Source organism: Leucoraja erinacea, chromosome 3, assembly GCF_028641065.1.
Source record: "Leucoraja erinacea ecotype New England chromosome 3, Leri_hhj_1, whole genome shotgun sequence".
In the NCBI taxonomy this organism is placed as follows: Eukaryota; Metazoa; Chordata; class Chondrichthyes; order Rajiformes; family Rajidae; genus Leucoraja; species Leucoraja erinaceus.
The window spans coordinates 52,549,057-52,575,562 of record NC_073379.1 but is presented as its reverse complement, the minus strand read 5'-3'; the positions used below and the strand labels follow the sequence as shown (position 1 = coordinate 52,575,562).

The following is a 26,506-nucleotide window of genomic DNA, read 5'->3' as shown; positions in this document are numbered from 1 at the left end:
TGGTGAATGGACTCCCCAGTACAATGGAGAGCAAGGTGGGCCAAAAATTGTCGCGCCATCATGTCCGTTCTGTCAGTTTTGGAATCACCCATGCATACAAACAAACAAGATGAGTTTTAGTAATAAATAACATTAGACCAAGTGGGACCCATTCGGTCCCGTTCCAACTCAATATTCCACCACTTACCCGTTCCCTCAACGCAACCCGTCCCCCCACAATATTCCACCACTCACCCATAGCCCCTAACTGCGCAGGTATGGCTCATTTCCCCTCATTCCCCAGCACTCCCTCCCCCTACCCTTTCACTCCCTCCCTTCCTCCATAACCCCACTCTCCACCCACCTCCTCTACCTTCCTGCTCTCCCACTCATCTCTCCCCTATCCCACTAAACATGATGTTTAAATAATATTTCTCCTCCTCACCTCCCTCCCACTCCTTACAACAATGTAACAAATCTCTCATTGCACTGGGAGTCCTGTCATTTGTTAATATTGTAATAGGCAGGGCAAGTTTTAAAGTGAAAAGTTTTTGTAAATTGAAAAGTGAATTTTGGAAAGTTTAAAATGTGAATAACTTGTAAAATATAACATCAATCTTGACAAAACTTTAATAAAACACACCACCAGGCAATTGTGAGTAATGTGGTCTGATAGAAAAATAAGATGTCAAATTAATTAAGTCATATCATTCAGTTGGTCTGGCCAATATAACAATAAGGGGGGCATTTTGAGTGGGAAAAGAGTTACAGAGAAAGAGACAGAATGCACTCTTCAGCCTCCTTTATCAACAGATGGCTTGTTTGTCAACCACTTGTTGCCATCTTTTTCCAGTAGTGCAATAATTGTACTGGTGACATTGAAATCTTTGTAAAGGATAAAATGCGTATTAAATCCTTTGTAAATTACCCGTATGAGTCTTGTAGAAATTAAACATAATCAAACTTGCTTTATTCAAAAATACAACTGTGCTTAAAACTACTTTGATCGCTAGGGGTGGCTGCTTCATGGTTGGGAGAGGGAACCCATGGTTCGAAATAGTGATTATTGACAGCTTAGAATGTAATGTTGGAGTTGTGGAAGATGTTGGCGAGGCTGTACTAGAAATATTGTGTTCTGTTTTGGTCACCAAGCTATAGGAAATATGCCATTAAGCCCGAAAGTGTGAAGAGAAGATTTTTAAGGGATAAACTCAAATGGATAAAGGGAATCAAGAACTGGAATGTGATAGGAGAAAGATTTAATTGGAAAACGTGAGGCAACTTTTTCCATACAAATGGTGGTATGTATATGGAACAAATACCAGATTAAGTGCTTGAGGTAGGTATAATACCAATATTTAAGAGACATATGGACAGGTACATGGATAGGAACCAATGAGGGGCATATGGGCCAAACGCGAGCAAATAGAATTGACTTAGATGGGCACGGGCTAATTGGATAAAGGGTTTCTTTCCATTCTGCATGTCTGTAGGCATCATATTCTCCTTGTCATACTTCAATAAACAGCCTCTTTTATTACCAACTGTTGTTTAAATATTGCTACAGAAAGTGATACAGAAATATTTCACACAATTCAACTATTACCCTTGTTTATTTGACATAAATGTCGCTGCCGCTATTCATTTTATGAAAGTAGAATCAGAAACAAGAAATACCAATGTTGGCAGAAAAAAGGTATTCCAAATCTGTGCATTGTGTGTTCGTCATTTGTTTTCTTGTTCACCACAGTTAAGAAAATAACCTCTTATTATTGCAACATCATTGATAATCTGAGCTACAAAGTACAATTGAAAGTGTACAATCTAATTACAGTTCAGTGAGCAACATAACAATAGCTGTACAATAGTGAATCCACCTGATGGATTTTAACCTATTCACACTCCGCATCAGACACCATTCATTGCATTTTACATTGAGGATCAGAAGCAGAAGGTTTGGGCCAGTCATCACGTTCATTCCCCTCAGATTTAGCTTTGCGTTGAGGACTTTCAGCTAAAGGCAAAAACATTCAAAATTAAGATCCAAACTATATATTTCTCCAATAACTAATTCAGATGAAAAAAATTGTTCCACAGTACTGAGGGAATCAATAAATGTAAACCAAATGCTTCAAAAATGACCATTTCCCCAGTCCATTGCAGTAGGATTGGAATTCATACCATTAAAGCCTGTTTGCTGGCCCAGTGTTTTTATCCTTCTCAGAATAATTGATTATGCCTCAGTTTCTCAAGCTCCAAGAAAATCTCAATTTTAACAACATGCCGAACAAGATAAAGTTGCAGATTTACATCAAGATTTCACGTAATAAAACTTCACCGGCACTGGTTACTTTCATGTTATAGCTGTTTCTGGAACATATAGCACAGAAACAAACTCATTGACCAACAATGTCTGTGTTGACCATGATGCCAATTTAACTACACATCTGTCTTTACATTGATCACATCCATCCATTCCTAGCCTATTCTGTGTCTGTTCAAAATGCTTCTTAAATATTACTATTGTATCTACTTCCTGCACTTCCACGAGTAGCACATTTTCAGTAATTTACCAGTCTAAAATATCTGCCTTGTGAACCTGGTTGCATCAGTGAGAGGAGGGAAGCTGAATGCAGAGGTGTAGTCAATGACTTTGTTGAGTGGTGTGGGCTGAATTATCTGCAGCTCAACACCGACAAGACAAAGGAGTTAATGGTGGACTTTAGGAGGAGAGGAACACCCTTGTCTCCATCAATGGAGTGGATGTGCAGTTTAGCAGGGAGTACAAATACCTTGTCGTGTCCCTGGACAGCAAACTGGAATGGTCCAGTTTATAGATGCCGAGGCCCTGTACAAGAAATGACAGAGCCGGCTGTACTTTTTGAGAAGGCTCCACTCCTTCAATGTCTGCAGTAAGACGCTGCAGATGTTCTACCAACTGGTGGTAGCCAGTGCCACCTTCTTCGCTGTCGTGTGTTGGGGCAGCAGGGTGAAGGCCACAACGCCTATAGGATTAGTAAACTCAACAGGAAGGCTGGCTCAGTCCTGGGGGCAGAGTTAGATTCATGGCAGGTGGTCGTGGAGCGGAGGATGCTCCTCAAACTGTGGAGCAATCCTGGACAATACAGCTCACCCTCTCCATGACACACTGGTCAACCTGAGGAGTACCTTCAACAACAGACTGGTTCCACCAAGATGCAGGACAGAACACCACAGGAGATCCTTCTTCCCTGTGGCTATCAAACTGTACAACTCCTATTCTTCTGTCGTGGGGTAGACTGACTTTCAAAGTTTGATACAGCTGCAACAGCAACTCTTGACTTATACACAATGGCCTGACCGATGAAGGCAAGTATGATGTCCGCCTTCTTTATGACCCTATCTGCTCGTGTTGCCCCTTGCACCCTAGTCAATGAGGTTTCTACCATTTACTGCATACTTTCCTGTTACATTTGACCTCCCCAAGTACAACATCTCACATTTATCTGAATTAAACTTTTCTGCCATTTCTCTCCCCTTATTTCCAACTGGTCCAGATTCTGCCAAAACCCTTTGACAAACTTCCTCACATAAAACGTTCAGTGACTTTGCATCCTTAAGCCGTTTATGCCAAGTATATGTCCCTCGATTAACTGCTTTCTCAGTTCATGGAATTTAACCACAGGAGGCCATTCAGCTCTTTGTGCATTTGTTGATCCTTTGCTGCTCTGACACAATCCAGCTTTCCCAATAGTCTTTTCATTTATGTTTTTGCCACCCAAATCCAATTTAAAAAAAAAATCCTTGTACAAAATGTGCTTACTTCAATCTCTAGTTTAATTTACACTGCTTCACATTCTTTACAAAATGCATCACTGGATACAAAGAAAAGATAGCACAGAAAATTAACTTTTAGACCATGCTAGGACTATTACTTCACTGCAATTTTCTCCCAACATTACTCTTCAAAAGCATATCTCCTCATTCCACCATTCTCCTCCATGTGTTATGTGACATTCAGCTGGTGGAAATTCCTAGATATTCCTTGGAATTTAGATCACCATATCTGAAAGTGCCACCACTGGGTTGAACTGGGATTGAGGGATGCGAGTACCAGCTGGAGACATTATCATGCATCGTTGGGGCTGTGTTACTTGGAGAGTGCTTTTTTTAAAAACATTTTATTATTTTTTTATTTATTTATTTATTTTTTAAAAGGTGGTCATCCGCAGCTCAAGGAAAGTCAGTGAAGGAAAGGGTGACCACCAGGCTAAGGAACGTAGGAAGCAAAAGAAAGCACACTCCACAACTGCTTTTCCATTATGAATAACAGTGGGCATGAAAGTTCCACGCAATAGCGCAGACTGAACAAAATTCTAGGCACTGTGGGTGGCTTAACTGCAGAGGAGAACAGTATGAATGGAAGGAGATTCAAGAGTGAGGAAAAGAAAAAGGTACTTCTGCAGCTGTAGGAACAAAATCAAAGATGGTTTGCAAAGATCAAGAATGTCACTGACTCTTGCAGGCATTCTCAGGGGGATAATAAACCATCATGACATAAAATGAAGAACGGGTTATAGAGCTAGATAGCAAATTAAAAACAGCACTAAAGACTAATCTCTGGGTTATTTGTGGCACTGCACACTTGCAAGTGCAGAAACAGCAAGTTAGGTCAGATGTATGTTTGTTGTAGGAGATTAGGCTGTAAGAGATATTTTAATACACCTGCATGTAATCCATCTGGGCCAGTGGTTTTATCCCCAGTGTTTGAATAATTTAATAGACATTTTTCCTATTTTAAATACATTTCTCATGACTCGCGTTATATTCTTCCAAACACGGAAGTGAAGCAACAATTTAATATTGCTACCATCTCCCTACTGTTACCCCGCATTGTTTTGCCTAGGACCCTCCTCCCATGTATTCCTTTTACTTCAAGGAATTAATATTTTCCTATTCTGTTCATTGACGATTCTATAATGACAACTATAATGATAAATGTTCCTGTGTTTTCATTGTAACCTCACTTTTAAGTATTGAGATTGGCAACCCCATTATGTTAAATTTTCTGAATAATTTAGGCTTTATTAATTATTTAGGACCGCATTATCTCAGAATTAGATTTATATTTAGCTTTTTGACATCAAAAAAAAGCATGAAAATATGTATAAAAACTAAAGGATGATCCAATTTCCTCAGTAGCTGGAGTGTTTTTTAGGCTAACTGAATTAAATGAGGGAAAACATTTCCATTCTGTATGTGGTTTATTTTAAGTTCAAAGTAGTGTAGCTCCATACTAATTACAATTCAGGAGGAAGAAAACTTTTAAGAATGTTTTTAAGAATGAAATCAAGTGGCGAAGATAGGCGGAGTTAATGTTTTCTAGCTGACGACTTCTCCAATGCTACATTTGACAATTTAGTTAAATCTAGCAAAGCACATATTGTTATATTACCTAAGCTGCAAATTTACACCATCAAGTTTAAAATAAAGAACTTCATAAATTTTGTTCGAAACTAAAAAACAGGAAAACGTAAGTATTGTGAGCTTAATTACATTTTACGTCCTAATCAAATTATCATGAAGCAATTGTGTTAAGGCTCTTCCGCACCACTAAACTTGGCGCACTATTTATAGATAGTGTGGAACACAACTTTTTTTTCACAAATTGCTGCATTCTAGTTTTGTTCACATATGTTATGAGTTTTTACCAATGACCCTCAGCCTAAATTGAACCCAGTCTAATAGGTTCTCATATTAATTAGAAAACTTGCAGTTCCATTTCAACCATAAGGTGAAGGCACTTACCTGCTGGGAAACCCAGTTGTGAGTTATCGAAAATTTTGGAGCTAGGCAATTGCCACTTGGACTCAGTCCCAAAAGATGACACTTTAGAAGAATCAACTGGTCGCATTTTTTCTGAAGTGAGTGACGTTTCATCAGTTTGGGCACCAGTTTTGACTTCAGGAGGAAATAAAGCTGTTGAAATTTCTGTTTTTTGTGGCACTGGTGTGCATTCTGGGAATGAATAGGGAGTAATGCTCTCTTCTAGACTTGGAGTCAAAGTACACGGAATATTTTCACATTGATGTCCTGATGACGCTTTCTCCTTTTCTTTAAGTCTTAATGCTCTATCTTTCCATTTAGTATTTTCATATTTTAGCTCAGACAAAGTTCTAAAAGGGAAAAAGACGAAGTCTGAAATATTCACAACATTTTCTTTGAAGATTACAAGTTTACAATACTTCACAAATTTTGACATAAATATTAAGCAGCAACGTGGGAAACCAAAGCCGACAGTTTAACATGAGAATACGAAACCTAAATACATTTTATCTTATCTTCCATACTATGAAAGTTTATGAAGTCACATTGACCATAATTTTCACAAAGGGCAATACTGAGAAATGAATGTTTATGTTGTTGAACATTCATGGCAGAAATTCTTAAGTTTCTGAATTGCTGCATCTTAAAACCAAATTAACTCCCTAATTCCAGACTCAGTCTGATTGATAGAGCTTCCAGATCATTGCAAATCAGAATATTAAGCATTTCCATCACATACAGTTTATTATTTACGCAAGCACAGCAATTTTATTTCATTTTTCCCCAATAGAGGTGTATGTTACTGGATACCATGAAGATCATGGTAAGCCACCCTCGGGAACCCTTTGGCATACCAATGAAGATACACCTAAGGTGATGATAGACTGTTCCAGGATATTGCCTCAGTATTGAAGGGACAGCAATTTCTGAGTCTATCTGCAAGCTGGATAGTTTGCAGTTTGGAAAAGAACCTAGTTAGTCAAGTTCCACTGCACTTTGTCATTCTCATCAATCGAAACTCATGTACTGCAGAAGATACTTTGATGTAGCCTGGGCAAGTAATTGCAGTTCATTTTGTACAGAGAGCAAGACAAGTGCATCCCATAAAAATGGTGGAAATATTTTGGGTGTTAGATGGACCAGGGAATGTTTTAACTTTAGTTCAAGGCTCATTGTTGCAAGATCCATCTACCTATCAAAGCACATTACTATAAGAAAACTAGTATTTTATTTTAGTATCTTAACAGGATAAAGATAATGTATGTGAACGCATGAAATTACCTTACAAGACGTGCATTTTCCTTCTTGACACGATTTAGGTCTTCATGAAGTTTAGCTTTCTCACACTTTAACACAAGTAAAAGTGCATTCTGAACTATTCCACTTCCTGCACTGCATGTCAGAGATGCTTCATTGGAACACATCTCATTATTATTTTCAACTACAACTGGAAGAAATGTTAAAAGTGAACTATTAATAAGTTTGGCATTCTGAAAAATGCTACTCACATTCAATTATAACCTTTAGCGGTAAGGGGATGGGGAAATAGATTTGACAACATTGGAAAGTATTGCTAACTGTATAATGCTGCCCATTCTGGAATATTTTATCTATCTCATTCACACGAGTTTCTCACTCCTTTTTCAAGTTTTATCAATTATTTTTTTGATAATCTGAATTTTAATGCTTTTCCTTTCCTGGCATCTGTCCTTTTCACGCCATCATTTGCAAATTTAGATATTGCTATCCGAGCTCCTAATGCAATTTTCAAAACTTGATCAATTTGAGTGAATAAACACAACACCTGAATTTCAGTGCATACAATTAAAATATTATGGTTTGATAGGGTTGGTGATTTTGCCTTGTTCTTGAAAAATGAATTAAAACACTAACTTGTGGTGTCCTGTTCTTGTTGGTATCTACGTAAATCTTCTTTTGTTTGTCGCATCAGCTCTTCTTTCTGTTCCAAACGGGCTTTTAGATTACTAATCCTACAATTTCAAAAAAAATCACATTAGTTTCAATGTCACTAAATAAAAAATCTGATAAACTAACTAATATCCGCACGGAGTGGATATCCTTACTGATTTTCCAGACTTTTGCTTTCCTTAACCTTGTCCATCTCCAAGGTAAACAAGCGATTTTTTCAGCTCATTCATCTCCTCCTTGAAGGGCTGAGTTCCCATGTCCAGCTTAGCCTGCAAGTTCAGAAAATTAATGCAAAAGATAACCCAATTATTACTTGCTTGCGTCAGTATAATGCAGACATTAAACTTGCCTACATAATTTTGTCATACTTTGAAAATGCTCCTGCTTTTGAAAAAGTTTTTTTCTGAACCATTGTCTTTTAATTCAGTGTTACGAGTACTCTTACCATCATTTCCAAATTTGAAATGAACAATTTGTGCTCATTACCACTCATGAACCAGATCAGAAAGTTGGAAACACTAGAGATTGCAGATGCGGTAATCTGGAGCAAAATCCACACTGCTGGAGAAAATCAGCCGATAGGTTCTGATTGATGGTCTCTACCCGAAATGTTGAACATCCCTTTGCTCCATAGATGCTGCCTGATCTGCCGTGTTCCTCCAGCAGTTTGTTTTAAGAAAGTTCTCTTCAACTTGAGCTCAAATAGAAACATGCTCAAAAGCAGAGAATTTCAAAGCAAAGTGCCCAGACTTTCAGTAACGGCGTTCCACTAATTTTTAAACCACTATTAGTCACAGCTTGACTGCATTTCTATTATTTTTTTGTGGCAAGTATTAATTCCTCAAATGTTAGGCATTGCTTGTTTATCATCATATCTTATAATACAGCTAGAGCTAGGCACTATTCAGACTGGTACTGAGGAGTAGTAATCAGCAAGATTTAGTCCTCCATTATCAATATATTTTGGTTATTATTAAGAGAAACATAATTGACTAACAACATAAATGTTGTGATTATTTGAGCAGGTCAGAAGCTATAATTTTCCAGAAGGACACACCCCAAAGTGTTAAGTTTGCCTACTGGGCACAAGTGAGGTCTGAGATGGAATGCTTTCAATTTCCCCGGATGAGAGCAGCTCCACTAATACCATAAAAGACAAAGACACCTATTTGATTTGCAAATTAATGTTCATTTTGAAACATTTATTTCCTCCAATGGCAACATATCATCCTCAAGATGCATTAAAGCAAGCTGCTAAGGATTCTTCAGTAACACCTATTAAGACCTGTAACAGTAACACCTGTTAACTCCACTATCAAGGACGAGGGCAGAAGGGGCATGGGAATATTCACATTTTAACATCACAAGTCAGAGCAAATTAGAAATTAATTGCCTTCGGCATTTCAACCCGATTGAAATCCTAGACATGTTTCCCAAAAAACACATATCAGAAGATCTTTATAATTCACAACAACATATCAAACCTGCAACTTCTTTAGAGTTTCTTCCAAACTATTAATGTGGTTGTCCTTCATTAATAATATTATCTGAAGATCTTCCAGTTTCTTCTCTAATGTTTTGGCGCTCAACTCTGTCTGCAATTGCGTGACTTTATCTTCTTGCCGTTTGTTTATTTCTTGGCTTGTGGTCAATGCCTTTTCTAATTCTTGAACCTTTATTCCCATCTCCTGAAATTATAAGGCGAGGAAAACCAGTTTACCGATTCCAATTTACTTCATAATTCTGCATTTCAAGATGTTGTCATATGATTATATTCATAATATCTATGCATATATAATGCAGCTTCTTACAGCAACATGAAATTAACATTCCATTTGCAAATTCCATGAGTGAGAAATCCAAGGGGACTTTACCCAGGTTCCAATCCCTCAGTTGCAACACAGACCTGTCTTCAACTACAGCTTAAATGCGTCTCAGGCATAGTCCCAGATCATGGAATGAACATGTCTGCACTAATGCAGGCATGCATATCTGCATTGGGAGACCACGGGACAGCCTAGAAAGCACATTTCACCATGTTGATCATGTATCAGTAGGAGTATGTACCAGTCAATTCTCCAGCAACATGTGAGATCTGAGTCCCAAATTATGCAGCTGTACAGCAAGATCATAAACAAACAGCAGTAGCCCAAAAGAGCAATATGATCACAGCTGATCTATGCTGGCATAAACAGATTTATATGGCATGGAAATTGGCACTTCAGCCCAACTCATGAATACCACTCAACAGGTCTCCCGGAGATAGACCCAATTGCCTGTCGCTGGGCCATGTCACTCTAAAACTTTCCTATCCATGAAGCTGTCTAAATGTATTTTAAACATTGTAATCATGCCCCACCTTTACCACTTTGTCTGGCAGCTCATTCCATACTGTATATCCACCTTCCTTCATGGGAAACATATCTTAGATTCCCTTTAAATCTATCCTCTCACTTAAAACAGTTAATCTAGCTTTCGACTCCCCTTAATTCCCCTTCTGCGGCAGTTCCCCGTAGTTTGGTTTACCAATCATCTTCTAGATTAAACACTGGCAACAAATGTAGTTCCCTTCAAACTTGCCCTGAGTAGTTTCCTATTTCTGCTCTATCCTATCACAAGGTCCTCTTGTGCTCGTATCTATAGATTACTCCTCACAATTATCTCTTTATCCCCATTTTCATGATTTCAACCAGACCTATTGCACATTACTATCCACTGCCTCAAATAAAGGCAGTTAAACATTGATATTTTTATGTTTATTTCCTGGATTTGTGCTGCATACCTTCCATAACATTTTCTGCCTCAGCCCATCAAGTTCTCTTTCACTGCCTCTTGCTCATTTCCTTGTGATTTATTACACATGGTTTTCTTGGAGCCCTCTACCTCCTATTATTTTACAGCTTTGTTTGCAACCCTTGAGACCAGCCAGGACATTTGTCCCAGTACAGTTCAGATGAACCCAATCCCTAAAGAACTGCTCTTTCTACCCATAGTACTGATGCTAGTATTCCATGCATTGGATTCCTTTCAACCTCAGTACTTTGAGCCATGTATTTACTTCTAAAATCCTATTTATCCTTTGTCAATATAAATGTGGTTTAGGTGATAATCAAGAGATTAATAGCCCATGTGCTTCTGCTTCTCAATCAGTAAAAGCTATACATTCATTTTGCACTTCTTTGCAAGGAGACATCCCAATAGGGGATGGATGGCGGTAAAATGCCCACCGTAGCTGCCGTGACAGAAATAGAGTGAAACTGGGACTTGGGCTGTACACAATTGATCTGACAGAGACATCCCTGTCACCACCAGTTTAGTAAAGCCTTTGAAAGTTGTGGTAATTAGGTATAGTGCCCAATGCCTTTGACAGCAAGTCTGGCTATCATCCGATAGCCTTCTGCTTTTCTTTTCTCAAATGTCAGAGTATGGATCACACACATATCATGCAACACAGAACACCTTACATCAGAGGACCATGTTCGTTTTGTCAAAGATGGACAGTTACTCCCATATTCTAAATTGTTCAGATACTGTAACAAGCCCTAGCCAGCTCTTGGTGCATGCATCATCAAACAATATTTTCAATATCAGACAATCTGATCAGACAGTGAAAAGAATATGGGACCACTCAGAACGGGTGCCAAAGAAGATGGCTTTGATTTTCTGTGATTCACTTTGACCCACAGTCAGTTCAAACTGATCAGAGATGCTCCAAATGCAGACCAACAGTCAAACAGAGCAGACGACAGTGAGAGTGTCCACGTTTTGACCAGAGCTCTTCCACTACCCCATATAAACACATAAACAAGACAGAGAGAGAGGGCATTCTTGTCAAACTCCAGTTTGAAAAGGAAGATTCTCGTTTCACACCCATTAATTAGGACTAAATAACAAATGCACAGAAACAGCACATCATATCCAATTGCAGAGCATATTCATATTCCACCATAGACCAAACTGTCTAAGCATGCATCTACCCTCCCAGTCCAGCCGTAAGGCAATCAATCCCTGGACAGCACAAAGCCATCAAGAGATCTTACTGCTGGAATGACACACTATCCTCTGAGCAGATTTAACTTGATTGGAAATGATTTTAAACCAAATAATGTAATCTAAATTTAGTGAGATAGGTCACCAATTTCTGATCTCTTCCTTTACTCCTTCTGACAGTTGAGGGATGATATCCTTGCTTGTGGATTCTAATATGTTGCCATCTGAAGGCAGGTCTGGACCAATCCAGTCTACTGAGTGCAGCTCAGCTATATTCCAGGATTACCATACCAAGTACAATTTGCACAGAAATCATATGTGGTAGGTGCACAAAAAACAAGTGAAGTATTCATAGAGTACAAGAGTACATTTTTAGTGATTATGAGCAATTCCGTTTTATTGGTCCTAGTCCAAATTTACAAGGTTCTTAAATTCCAACTAACAAATTCTACTAATCATAGTTATTAATTGTTTTGCTGAGTATTTCGGAAGCCTGCAAAATGAATTCAGAATTTAAAAAAAAATGTTGTTTACATACCTGAAGCGATTGTTCATCCACCTTCACTTTTTTCTTCAGGTTTTGGTTTTCCATAGCCAATAGTGGATCACAGCCATTTTTGTTGAATTGCTGTCTATAAGTAACAATTTCCAAAAGCAGCTTCTCATTCTTTTTCTTCTCGTTAGCCATCTCATTACAAGAATTCCTGATGTACTTTACATATTCAGTTTGCAATGACTTCGAAAATGTCACTTCATTCTGAAGGCACAGGAAAGAGAAATACACTTCCAGCAACATAACACATCAAAGAGACTGTACAGAGAGGCTTCAAAATATTACTCACAATTTAAATGTCTATACTTAAATACTCGGCACCACAGACTCCATTTTACTAATTGAGTGTGGTTTGTCCTCAATGTACAATTGGATTTGTAATTAGCAAAATAGACGAAGTTATGTGTGGACTTTGAAAAAATATTCAATTAATGTTATGACGCATTTTGATAGCTTAATTGAATTGTAAAGCTATTAATTCCTTATTGGTGAAATCACATGGCCCACTGAAGTCAAAACATCAATGTTTCATGTATGTCCTTGTCTATTATGCTAAATAAAATTGATATTTTCTGTATCTCATTTTAAAGAATGCTAATTGGAATAGAACAAGTAATCAACCTTTATTGCATTATAGCAGTCAATTTTACCAAATAAACAACGCAAAATCCTGCTACATATATTCTTTGATATCAGACTATGGGGATGTGATAAAATATGATCCACTGATGATCACGAATGGTTCATACATTGCACATGCTTTTGAAGTGCACAATGCTCTACCTCATTAGCAAGACCATAATTTAAAATCTCAGCTTTTCGATTTAGATTTCTATGTATATCATTCACACTTGATCATGGCATTTAAAAAAATACCACACACTATTGCCAATCTTGAAGAAAGACAAAAATTATACCTGAACTACTTCATTTTTACGTTGAAAGTCATGATTCAGAGTTCGCATTTCATGTTCAATTTCTTGAATTGTTTTCAAAACGTTAGTACAAGGCACAACAGAAATTCTTTCCATAAGAATATTTCGAGCTTTTGTCACGGAAGATAATCCATTCTTAGTGCTTCTCAGGCAGTTTTGGCATTTTAGCTTCAAGTCAGACAAGGTTTGCTGTGTATTCTGAATGAGAAATGTGTGAAAAGAAAATGTAAAGCATCTAAATTAAATTGTGGGAGCATAGTCTATTATTTACTTTAAACAATTATTTACTTTAAACAAAAAATGACTAAAAATGCAGGCAACTGCAAACTAATGTTTCAGGGGAATTTTTAGTTTAGTTTAGATACAGCGTGGAAACAGGCCCCTCAGCCCACCAAGTCTGCACCGACCAGCAACCCCTGCACATTAACACTAGGGACAATTTGTACCAAGTCAATTCACCTACAAACCTGCATGTCTTTGGAGTGTGGGAGGAAATCAATCTCTCAAAGAAAACCCACACAGGTCATGGGGAGAACGTACAAACTCCATGCAGACAGTACCCATAGCCAGGATTGAACCCGGGTCTCTGGCGCTGTAAGGCAGCAATTCTACCACTGCACCACCATGCAGCCGTATAATATTATAAACCAGGTGAATATAAGGGAACATGGATAATTGTGTATGTAATAGATCCAGGAAAATTAAAATTCAGCATTAGTTTTTAAAACAAACTTTGTATTGTAGAGAACAATGGTGCTATGACAGACACAAAATTTTAGCTATCAGCACTCCAGAGTGCATTCCACTAACATATTAGTCTAACCATAAAATATAAACTTCATTGGTATTTTTGGAAATGAAAGAATAACCTGAAGTCATGCATATCAACTATGTAAATAATTGCTGTGCCAATTTGCTTAATTGCACCGCATGTTGACATTGAATCAATAAAGACAACTGATGATTCCATCAACCCCATTATTCAGGCTTAACCTTCACCACACACTTCCCCAGGGCTTTCAAGTGGAATTGCACAATGGTGGAAAACGTTACAAATAATAGATAAATGATTTAAATTCCGTTGCCCAATTAAAATTTAAAGTAAAACAGTGGTTCTTCTTGGTTCTTGGTTATAAAAAATATTCCAAATGGAATTTAAACTTGAGGTGGTGGAGGGTGGACTTAAGCAAACAATGATTCTTGAAGAGCTACCTTAAATTTAGTTGCGTCTGGTTGAGTAACTATGGTACGGTGAAGACTATTCCATGTTTTAATGGTGCGGGGGAAGAATGAATTGCTGTGCATATGTCTTGGTAGCTGGTATCTAAAATTGGATCGAATGCCCTCGACTCCTCCTAATAAGTTTGGGTTTGGTGTAGGTTTGGTAATCTATATCGAGCTGACCATTTAACATTTTGTAAAAACAGGTCAAGCGGTGAGCTTTACATCCGTCTTGGAGAAGGTTCCACCCAGTGAATTCTGAAGTTTGGTAACACTTCCTTCTCTCTCATCGGTATTTGTACCAAATCGAACTGCCTGTCTTTGGACACGTGCGATGGAAGAAATGTTTCTATTTGTGTATGGATCCCATGCTGCAACTGCGTAGTCAAAATGTGGTCTAACAAGGGCAAAGTATAACTTCTCCTTGATTGAAATTGAACAATGATGAAAGTTGCGTCTCAGAAAATTTAGGACACTTGTTTACACCGTTGCATGATGAGTCTGACCATTCCATCATAGATCGTTCTGTAATTTGATGTCAAGATACTTGGTCGGTTTCGATTCTTCAAGGGTGGTACCAAGGATATAGTGTTCACAAGTAAAGTTTTCAAATCTAAATTGAGGGCCTCAGTCCAGCCTATCATAGGCATAGCTGTATCTATCATCAAGGATCCACCATCTTTCATGTCATGCCCCCCTCCCGCTCCTACCATCAGACAGGTGGTGCAGGGATCGAAACAGAGCAGCTTTCTCTGCAACTGTTCTTGGACTGAGCTGCACAATCCTAATCCTACCTCAGCACCAGAATACTATGGCCCACCTCTTGCACTAACATAAACTTGTTTTCTAATTGTGGTTTGCACCGACATCTCGTTTTTGCAAACATTCTTGCATAATTTGTTTGTGAATTGTCTAGGGCCATGTGCCTGTGATAGTGCTGGAACCAAGATTCTCATTGTACTTGCATCTCACCCCAATTACAGAAACAAAAATGAACTTGGTTTACAAAAAGTCGAGGATATGCTTGAAAATTAGTCAGAACGATAAGTGCAAAGAGGAAAATTACATTGGATACAATAAAGTTGTCAAGGTCATAAGTAATCAGAGCAGAATTAGGCCATTTGGGTCATCAGATCTACTAAGCCATTCAATTATGGCTGATCTATGGCTATGGAAACTATGAGATTCAAAGAAGAGGAAGTACTGACACCTTTGAGAAATATAAAAGTGGATAAGTCTCCAGGTCCGGACAGGATATTCCCTAGGACATTGAGGGAAGTTAGTGTAGAAATAGCAGGGGCTATGACAGAAATATTTCAAATGTCATTAGAAACGGGAATAGTGCCGGAGGATTGGCGTACTGCACATGTTATTCCATTGTTTAAAAAGGGGTCTAAGAGTAAACCTAGCAATTATAGACCTGTTAGTTTGATGTCAGTGGTGGGCAAATTAATGGAAAGGATACTTAGAGATAATGTATATAAGCATCTGGATAAACAGGGTCTGATTAGGAACAGTCAACATGGATTTGTGCCTGGAAGGTCGTGTTTGACTAATCTTCTTGAATTTTTTGAAGAGGTTACTCGGGAAATTGATGAGGGTAAAGCATGTTGTATATATGGACCAGTAAGGCCTTTGACAAGGTTCCTCACGGAAGGTTGGTTAAGAAGGTTCAATTGTTGGGTATTAATGGTGGAGTAGCAAGATGGATTTAACAGTGGCTGAATGGGAGATGCCATAGAGTAATGGTGGATGGTTGTTTGTCAGGTTGGAGGCCAGTGACTAGTGGGGTGCCACAGGGATCTGTGTTGGGTCCACTGTTGTTTGTCATGTACATCAATGATCTGGATGATGGTGTGGTAAATTGGATTAGTAAGTATGCAGATGATACTAAGATAGGTGGGGCTGTGGATAATGAAATAGATTTTCAAAGTCTACAGAGAGATTTATGCCAGTTGGAAGAGTGGGCTGAAAGATGGCAGATGGAATTTAATGCTGATAATTGTGAGGTGCTACATCTTGGCAGGACAAATCAAAATAGGACGTACATGGTAAATGGTAGGGAATTGAAGAATGCAGGTGGACAGAGGGATCTGGGAATAACTGTGCACAGTTCCCTGAAAGTGGAATCTCATGTAGATAGGGTGGTAAAGAAAGCTTTTGGTGTGCTGGCCTTTATAAATCAGAGCATTGAGTATTGAAGTTGGGATGTAATGTTAAAATTGTACAAGGCATTGGTGAGGCCAATTCTGGAGTATGGTGTACAATTTTGGTCGCCTAATTATAGGAAGGACGTCAACAAAATAGAGAGTACAGAGGAGATTTACTAGAATGTTGCCTGGGTTTCAGCAACTAAGTTACAGAGAAAGGTTGAACAAGTTAGGGCTTTATTCTCTGGAGCGCAGAAGGTTAAGGGAGGGGCTTGATAATCTATATCGTCTTTAAAATGATGAGAGGGATAGACAGAGTTGACATGGATAAGCTTTTCCCACTGAGAGTAGGGAAGATTCAAACAAGGGGACATGACTTGAGAATTAAGGGACAGAAGTTTAGGGGTAACATGAGGGGGAACTTCTTTACTCAGAGAGTGGTGGCTGTGTGGAATGAGCTTCCAGTGAAGGTGGTGGAGGCAGGTTCGATTTTATCATTTAAAAATAAATTGGATAGGTATATGGACGGGAAAGGTATGGAGGGTTATGGTCTGAGCGCAGGTATATGGGACTAGGGGAGAATACGTGTTCGGCACGGACTAGAAGGGTCGAGATGGCCTGTTTCCGTGCTGTAATTGTTATATCTCTCTCTTCCTCTTAACACCATTCTCCTGCCTTCTCCCCATAACGCTTGACACGCAAACTAATCAAGTTAAGATAGTGAGATAATGAATAAATAATAAATAAAGCATAAAAGAATTGTTAAAGGAATAATGGCACCAATCATGGGGGAAATCAGTTCGTGAAGGACTGGGCTTATATTCACTGGAATTTAGAAGGATCAGTGGGGATCTTAAAGAAACATATAAAATTCTTAAGGGATTGGACAGGTTAGATGCAGTAAAAATGTTGCGGATGTTGGGGGAGTCCAGAACCAGGGGTCACAGTTTAAGAATTAGGGGTAGGCCATTTAGGACTGAGATGAGTAAAAACGTTTTCAGCTAGAGAGTTGTGAATCTGTGGAATTCTCTGCCACATAAAGCAGTGGAGGTAAATTCACTGGATGCTTTCAAGAGTGAGTTAGATATAGCTCTTAGAGCGAACGGAACCAAGAGATATGGGAGAAATCAGGAACGGGGAACTGATTTTGGATGATTAGTCGATCACATTGAATGGCGGTGCTGGCTCGAAGGGCCGTATGGCATACTCCTGCACCTATTTTCTATGTTTGTTTAATGTTTTCAGCTAACCAGACTAGGGAGCTGCGGATAAACTAATTCAAATTAGCAACATGATAGTTGGGACAACAAGAAAGGACACAGTGAAAGGATTTAAAACCCCCCCCAAAAAACTACTATATGGTTCTTATATTTTCAAGATGAAGAATGATCAATCTCAAATCCTGACGTGCCTTTGGTTTGAATTCAATATTTTGATGCTTCCCAGTTGAATAACCCTGCCCTAGATGCCTTCAAACATACTCGCTTATCCTGAGGTTACTTTCAAATAACAGAAATTATAACCAGGCAATTATTTTAAATAATGATTCTTAAAACTTTCAACATATTTAGAAATGTCGATATTCAATTAATTTTCTAACAAAATACCCAAGAAATAATCCTATGAAATTAACATGGAAAATGTTTTCATTTCACTTTCAATATAGATATTTTCATACTTCAAAAACAGTTAAACACCCATCAGTGGATGGTTCCTGCCGAGTCAGGATCCAATAACATTGCTGTAAACCTTAAATTATTTTGCTTTGCATTAAAATCACCCTCCAACAAATTTGGATTTACAATTGTCTAATTCATTGATATTTTCTTTAAAATAGTGATACGGACCTTCAAATGGGTTTCTTTGCATTCAATTAAAGTGGAAAGTCGCAGTATTTCAGGGTTCTTCTCTTCCGATGTAAACTCTTGCAAAGGCGAATCAGAAACCTGCTTTTTCATAGTCTGTAACTGTATGCACAATTCGGCACTTTTCTTTTTCTCATCTGCTAGACCCATGTCACGTTTAGTTATTGGGACTTGATACCACTTTACATTCTGAGGTACTGTGTTCAAATCTCTCTGTTAAAAAAAACGTGAAAACAAGACATATTCAGAAATGAACAGAAACAAATACCCTTTACTTTTTGCATGTTCAATATTCATCAGGGGCTGACAAACAGAGATTTGTGAATGCTTTAAATTCATACAGAACCTTCAATGGTTACTAATCACATCGTCCCTTTCTTGTAATCGACTAAGTGATGAGTTAACACAAACATGCAAAGCAGTTAAATGGAAAATCAATCGAAACAATAGACAGTTGAACTGAACTGTGCACATCAATGGTTTTGATATAGTGCCATGAAGTAGCCTCAATTGAAATTGGAAATTGGGTAGATTTTGATCAAAGACAGGGAAGAGAAAATAGGATACCTCAAACAGTATAAATATAACATCAATCCACTTTTTTAAATTTTTTTATAAATGTGTTCTTCTTGAAAGATTAATTCTTTATTTATTAAAGATACATAGTATGTTCTGCAAGTGTTTCATATTTTACAAGATTTATTCACAAAACAACATTTGTGCTTAAATGATATACTTTGATTAATGATTAAGAAAGAACTGCAGATGCTGGAAAAATCGAAGGTAGACAAAAATGCTGGAGGAACTCAGCGGGTGAGGCAGCATCTATGGAGAGAAGGAATGGCGATGCTTCAGGTCAACATTTCCGTCTGAAGAAGGGTCTCGACACGAAATGTCACCTATTCCTTCCTCCAGCATTGTTGTCTAACTTTGATTGATGACTTCATTTAACTATTTATCAAACACTGCAAACCACATTGAAATCTGTAGAATTGATCTACACCAATTATCCTTGAGTTTACTTCCCACTGCCATCCCAATACACAACGGCATTTCATCATAACTGAAGTCAAAGAGTTCACTGAAGAAAGGTCCCAACCCAAGATGGCACCTACTCATGTCTTCCAGAGATGCGACTAGCACCCCAGCACTGTGTTCCATGCAAGATTCCAGAAACTGCAGTTCCTTGTATCCTCATACTTAACTACCAAAATAAATTGAGACTAGAAAGAGAAAATGTTGGAAACATTTAGCTGGCTAGACTGGACACAAAGAGAAATCAAAGTTTTAGGTTCAGGACTTTCTGCTTTTTCAGATGATTTACACAACATATGAATCTACTTTACCCTGATATTTGACCCGCTGTTTCCTGAAGTTCATAATTATTCCAGGTTCTAAAGTTTGTAGTGCTTTACTTTGTAAATATTAACCACACTGTCCTTGTGGACCATGCCGTCCTATTCACAGAAAACGATGGCACTTTTAAATTGAATTGAATTGAATTCCTTTATTGTCATTCAGACCTTACGGTCTGAACGAAATTTTGTGCCTGCAGTCATACATACAATCATACAATAATAAACAACACTAAACACAAATTAACATCCACCACAGTGTATCCTCCAAGCACCTCCTCACTGTGGTGGAGGCAAAAATCCAATTACCATAAAATGATTCCTCCACAACAGAAGGTGTTCATATAGTTTTTGCTTCTCTTCCTGTAGCTTCTTAATTCTCATCGACTCTATTGATTCTTCAGGGAATTTAGCACAAAATCTGACCAGTAGTTCATTCCATGCTTCCCTCTCTCTTGAAAGCTGTTGGTTAGTTTCATCTAAATCAATCTTGTACTCATTTTCCAATTGGAATAAACCTTCAATTGTTTCCTGAATAATTAAAAAATATATACATTTTGTCCAAGAGAACTAGAGAAAAAATTAGTGATATTAGTGCTGCTGGCAACCAGCAGGCGGGAATACAGGACAAGGACAGACCACTGTAGAATGTTAAGTATTCACATCACAATTTAAAATCCATTATCTTGGTGCATATTAATTCAATCTGAACAAACTCCACTGCATCAATCTTGAAATTAGCCTTACAATGAAATGTAATTAATTTAATTTTAAGCCGTAGTCTGTAAATTATTTGCCATACATACATGGGATTTTATTATTATGCGCACACCAGAAATAAATACTCATCTCTAATTGTCCTGGTGCAGATTGTAGTGAGTTGCCTTTTTAGACCATAAGACATAGGAGTAGAATTATACCATTCGGCCCATTCAATCATGGCTGATCTATTTTTCTCTCTCAACCCCATTATTTTGCCTTCTCACCATAATCTTTGATACTCTTACTAATCAAGAACCTATTAATTTCCAGTTTAAAAATGCTCAATATCTTGGCCTCCACAGCCATTTGTGACAATGAATTCCACAGATTCACCACCCACTGGCTGAAGAAATTCCTCTTCATCTATACTCTAAAGGTACATCCTTTTATTTTAAGGCTGTGCCCTCTGGTTCCGGATTTTCCCATTACTGGAAACATCCTTTCCAGGTCCACTCTTTCTATTTTTGAAATGTAATACCATGAGCAAGTACTTCCAGAGTCTTTCCCAAGCTCTTGACGAGTTTCTCAAAATATATTCCAATTGGAAACAAATGCAAAAGAGATCCTCTGATTTAGCTGGCAGAGAGAGAGCGAGAGAGAGAGAGTATAATTATATATAAAAGTGTTAATATCAGGAATGTTAGGTACTTGGGAAAATGGATCTGTAAAACCTGCTTGACATATTTTGCAGAAAGCTGCAGAGCCATGTGACATGGGAATGGGTTGCAGAGAGGTCTTTTGTCCATATGGCCTGCAAGTTGTTAATATGTATGGGATTCTGCAGAAGGGTCTATGCACTGTGCAAAAGCATGTTTAGGATTGGTTGGGGAAATGTTAGGTTTCAATTATGTTGCAGAGCCTTCCCGCCACTACTTGTGATTGGTCCAAGAGAGTGGCCTCAAAGATGTTTCTTCATTTAGTGATGTTTCTTTACTTAATGGAAGGAAGTGTTCCCCCCCCCCCCCCCCCCCAAGTGCTTTGTGTTGAAACTATGTTGCAGCCTGTATTGGTAATTGGCTTGTAGGGGTTGCCTCCCCCATGTATTTTTGCGCCTTTATTTTGTACGGGTATAAAAGGGTGGGGAGCACATTGGGGTGTGCTGATCGTCTAGGGTTTGTTCTAGTTGCGCGAGGCTGTGTGGAATAAGTAGTAACGAGGATTGGTCCCGCGGTATTGTGTACAATAAAGGAGAGGTGGATTTCCAGTGCTCGTGTTTGACTGAACCGGACTAGGGGGGTAAATCTAGAACCGGAATCTACATAATAATATGGTTTAAATAGACCGCATCATGGAATTAAGCTCCCCATAGAGTAATATGAGCATTGAGCACTAGATGACGCTTACTTTTTCGATCTAATTTTCTAATTAGCTTAATTAATTAATGTGCAACTTTTGGCACTGACGAGTTATGAATTCCTTCTCAATTATATTTTATGTAAATCTGTGCCAAATTTCAAGGAGATACCAGACATGGGCCACAAAAGTTAAATTCTAGACACATTTTCGATGCTCAGCCCAGGGCCTAATTGTTTAAATCTCACGACCTTGTATTTTAAGAGAAAAATTCTAACAAATCCTAAAAAATCAGTCTAAGCCAATTATTCCCAACACCACAAATATATATTTTCCAAAAGCTTCAGGATCTTTACATAATTTTCATTGCGCTATAACAAAAATAAGTTGCAACACTTTAATGCGCAGTTTCAATACGAATTACTTAATTTAGCATTTGTATATGTATTATAATGGCCTATACTTTATATTGATTTTTAAAACATTTAAAGAATCATGCACAGATACAGCCACATCCACAGTCCAACAATCTCTCTCAAAAATATACTTTAACTATCAATTAGTTAGTTAAAAAAAAACCAACTAAATCTTGAAATTTGTTCCATTAAAACAATAGAATGGAAAATGCCCTAACATTTTGAACTGACAGTATTTTTATATCATCTGCTTTATATACATGATTTTGGTTTATAACAAAATACTGCATATTAGTTAAGGTTCTGTCTATGTACCCCTAATTATTTTATTGGTAATATTCAATGGTTTCTCATTATTTTCCTCCCAATAACCCAGGATCTCTCATTTTGTCTGTTGGTAACACTGGTGTTACCATTATTCACGAAGACTGGGACATATTTCCAGATGTATAGGAAATGCCACATAATTAATTGATGGCCTTCTATAGAAGCTAACCTAAAGGAACATCTTCCAACACCTTAGCGAGGTACCCAAGGACTGAAAACTATAACATCCAATATACTGAATTTCTACACTAATTGTAGAAATCTTTGAGACGTGTAAAAGATATGTGAAAGGCATTATATTAATCCAAGACTTTCACATTACAATAAACGGACGGGAAATTACCTCTTCAAATTGTATGCAGCATTTAAATTTTGTGACATTGATAAATAGAAACAAGGAAATATACTTCTGAGTTCCACATCAAGCCAGTCCTCAAAGGAAAATGCATTTCATTTAAAAATATCCAAACATCCAGACTTATTAAATACACCACACGTTGCTTCTTTTTCTGCTATTGCCAGTTAACATTATTGTTTAAATCTTACCTGCAAAAGAAGATCTTTCACCTCTAGATGGTTAAAAAGCTTCTTAATTTCAGTTTCAAGTTCCTGATTTTCTGGAATAGTGGATTCAATTTGCACCTGCTCCTCTTTTAAAGTAGCAATTTGTTTTTCCAAGCTTGCGACTAGTTCAGTAAGCTCTTTATTTCTTCTTTCTTCCTGTTGACCAAAATTCATGCATTTACAATCCAATACAAGGTAGAGGGTATGTTTGAGAAAACTGGAATTTAAATATGCCTTGACTTTTTCCAAAATAATTATTGTATATTGTACTGATAGTTTCAGTTCTCTAATTGGGAAAGAATCAGAGCAACACATTCTTGACATTAATTTCAAGTCAATTGGAGTATTGGAGTACATTTACTTGGGGATTAGAGGCTAGCAGAGGGGTTCAAAGTAAAGAGAGGGTTTGCAACGGAAGAAATTAATGAAATTAGCAATTTTGCTTAAAATTATGATTCCATTTGCCTATAATTATGGCCATTATAATACAGATACAAAGCCAAGTAATTTGCATTGAAGTTACTTGCAGATAAAGCAATGCATTGAAGCATCTATTTTTTTTCTCACAGCACTATGAAAATGTAAATTATGGTTTCATAAAATAAATTAAAGCCATATTTTCAGTATACTAATAACAATTAATAAAATAAATTGGTCAGCATGATTGCTTTGATATTGAATGACTAGTATTCAATTGACCATAGTTATCAGCTTCATGCCCTCATGCATAGTTGGTGGCTTCTCATGGCTTTACACTGGTCACTGTCCATCAAAGCAACTGTCAGAAATATTTCACAAATTATACATAGAAACGGTGGCATGATTGAGAGCAAAACATTGAAATGTCTTCAAATTGCATTCCACTCAATCAAATGGAGATATCCAATTCCAGACCCAGCTGCTTAACCCACGGTCAACTCAAAACATAATCTATATAGTTAGTATACCATGGTTACAGCAGTATTTTCCAGAGACGTTTGAAACACCTTGCATACATGGTGGGCAGCAATAATAGTAGCCATTTTTTGGAGTGACATGCTTCAAATTTTAAAAAAAATGGATCCATTAAGGAAAATTGCTTTTTATTTAAAATTGTGTCAGCAGGAAGGAAACTAAGCAAGCCAGAAATTGATATAAACTCACAAGCTGGCAGTAATCAGCAATATTCTCAACATTGAGACCGGAAGCTATGAAAGGCTCTTGAATCAACACCAAGACTTGCAGGGTTTGTTGCGGGAAATTGTACATACCTACCACACTTTCAGATAGGGCCTCCAAAAGTGGAAGTCATGTTTTAGATTTTACTTAATGGATGGGATTTATGATGTGGAGCACACAGATTGGAAAACATTTTATTCACTTTAACCACCTTATTGATCTTGATCTCTTATAATGCCAGAATCATTCAACACTGTCAACGTTGCTCTTTTCTTTTTAAGATAACTTTGGGATATTTTACTTCCATTTGCGTTTGTAAGAGACGAGTCAAACAAGGGCCGGAGAAGATGGGGATATCAAGTTACTCTTTCAAGGGATAAAGAAAGCATCAGTTATGTATTTAAAATTATTCAATACTCAGTTACTTCCGCTTCATTAGATCAATTAGTAACCTGCACCTCAAGTTCTATATTTAGCACTTCAACCACATGGGTACCACAATATTTTGTGACAATAACTACACATAAGTATGTTGTTTACAATCAGTATCTTGCCTCAGTGTTTTCCTTCCGTGTTCTCTTCATTTCATTCCTTTCTACCTTGACACGCTCTAGTTTTGCTTGGAGCACAGCCATCTCATTGTCCATGGCCGACTTTTCATCTTTTAGCTGCTGCAGCTGCTGGCTGAATCCCACTTCCAGAATGTTTCTATGCCGGTCTTTTGAAACAACTCTTAGCTCTTTGATCTCAGCAAGCAGCATGTCACGCTCAGAAATCACGCTGTTCAGCTCTTTAGTTTGAACTTGTATCTAACGGAAGCATTAGAAATGAGAATGGAGCTGTTATTATCAGCTGCCTATGGCAGTGAAGTCTTACTTCATGCTGTAATTAAATTACACTGTAGTCAATAGGAAACTATACCGCAGTAAACATAACTCATGAATTTATCAAGGATTTAGAGAAAAAGGGAAAACAATGTATTTTCACTATAGTTATTAGAACATATAACTCACTGCATCAATGTTTTCTTGCAGGGTTCCCTTCATTTCATCCTTTTGTAATTGAAGCCGCTCTAGCATCTCCAGTAACTTCTCCTTCTCCTTTACAATGGCTGCTTTCTCATCATCTAATTGCTGAAGACGCAGGTTGAACTTTTCTTCTAAAATTTCCAGATTCTGCTCTTTGGAAGCACATGTTCTTAACTCTTCAATACCTTTGAGCAGCAAGTCTCGCTGAGATGTCAACTGATGGAGCTCTTCAGCCTGCTCTTGTATCTAATGAACAAAACACAGTGAAAACAGAATCACTGGACAACAGTAGAATCTCCACAAACATTTGAGGTTACATTGTACAAAGCAAAATTTGCTAACACTTATGTAAGATATAACTGCAAGCAAAATTGGCTAACACTTATGTAAGATACAAGTGCTTAATTAAAAACTATTATGTTTAATTTACTTATTTACAATCCCAACCTTTTCTTGCAATGCTCTCTTCATTTCATCACTTTCTATTTTGACACAGGCCAGTGATTCATGAAAATCATTTCTCTCTTTCATTATGGATGATTTTTCATCCTCCAGCTGCTGGTGCAACTGATTGAATTCCTCCTCTTGAATTTCTGCTTTCTGTTCTTTGGAAACACGAGTTCTCAACTCCTCAGTCTCAGCAAGCAACATGTCACGGTGAGATGCTATCTGGCATAGTTCCTCATCTTGATTTTGCATCTAATAGCAAGGGAGAACTTTATTGCTTGATGGCACAACTTGGAAAAATTGTCATTTACACGTTTAGAAGATTATCCTAGGCAAGTCGAAAGCTGTAGTGCAGCAGATCTGCTTACTAAATTCAGCACCCACATGATTACAAGCTATTGTGCTATTACTCCTTATACATATGTAGAATGCATAACTCACAATTTCAGTGTTTCCCTGCAAGGTTTTCTTCATTCCATCCCTTTCTGCCATGATACTCTTCAATTTCTCCTCAAGCTCGTTCTTTTCTTTTACTATTGATAATTTTTCATTTGCGAGTTGCTGGAACTGCTGGTTAAATTCCTCTTGAATTTCTGCTTTTAGTTGCTTGGAAGCACTTTCTCTCAGATCTTCTACCTCACCAAGTAATGCATCTCGCTGAGAAACCATGCAGCTTAGCTCTTCACTTTGCTTTTGCATCTAATGTAAAATTTTGTTTTTATTAGAAGC

At 37.7% G+C, this 26,506-nt stretch overlaps 1 protein-coding gene across 1 annotated transcript in view; it reads right to left on the bottom strand.

Annotated features, from left to right (window-relative positions):
• Nucleotides 1–1,495: 1,495 nt before the first annotated feature.
• Nucleotides 1,496–26,506, bottom strand: part of LOC129695585 (centromere-associated protein E-like) — a 99,583-nt gene continuing 74,572 nt past the window's right edge. The window contains 16 exon segments of the mRNA XM_055632668.1: nt 1,496–1,993; nt 5,767–6,134; nt 7,066–7,231; nt 7,678–7,775; nt 7,869–7,930; nt 7,932–7,982; nt 9,198–9,401; nt 12,242–12,460; nt 13,174–13,389; nt 18,410–18,640; nt 20,092–20,313; nt 23,127–23,300; nt 24,857–25,111; nt 25,316–25,576; nt 25,778–26,029; nt 26,219–26,476. Of these exon segments, the coding sequence (XP_055488643.1) occupies nt 1,899–1,993; nt 5,767–6,134; nt 7,066–7,231; nt 7,678–7,775; nt 7,869–7,930; nt 7,932–7,982; nt 9,198–9,401; nt 12,242–12,460; nt 13,174–13,389; nt 18,410–18,640; nt 20,092–20,313; nt 23,127–23,300; nt 24,857–25,111; nt 25,316–25,576; nt 25,778–26,029; nt 26,219–26,476 (3,132 nt within the window). The 3' untranslated portion in view covers nt 1,496–1,898.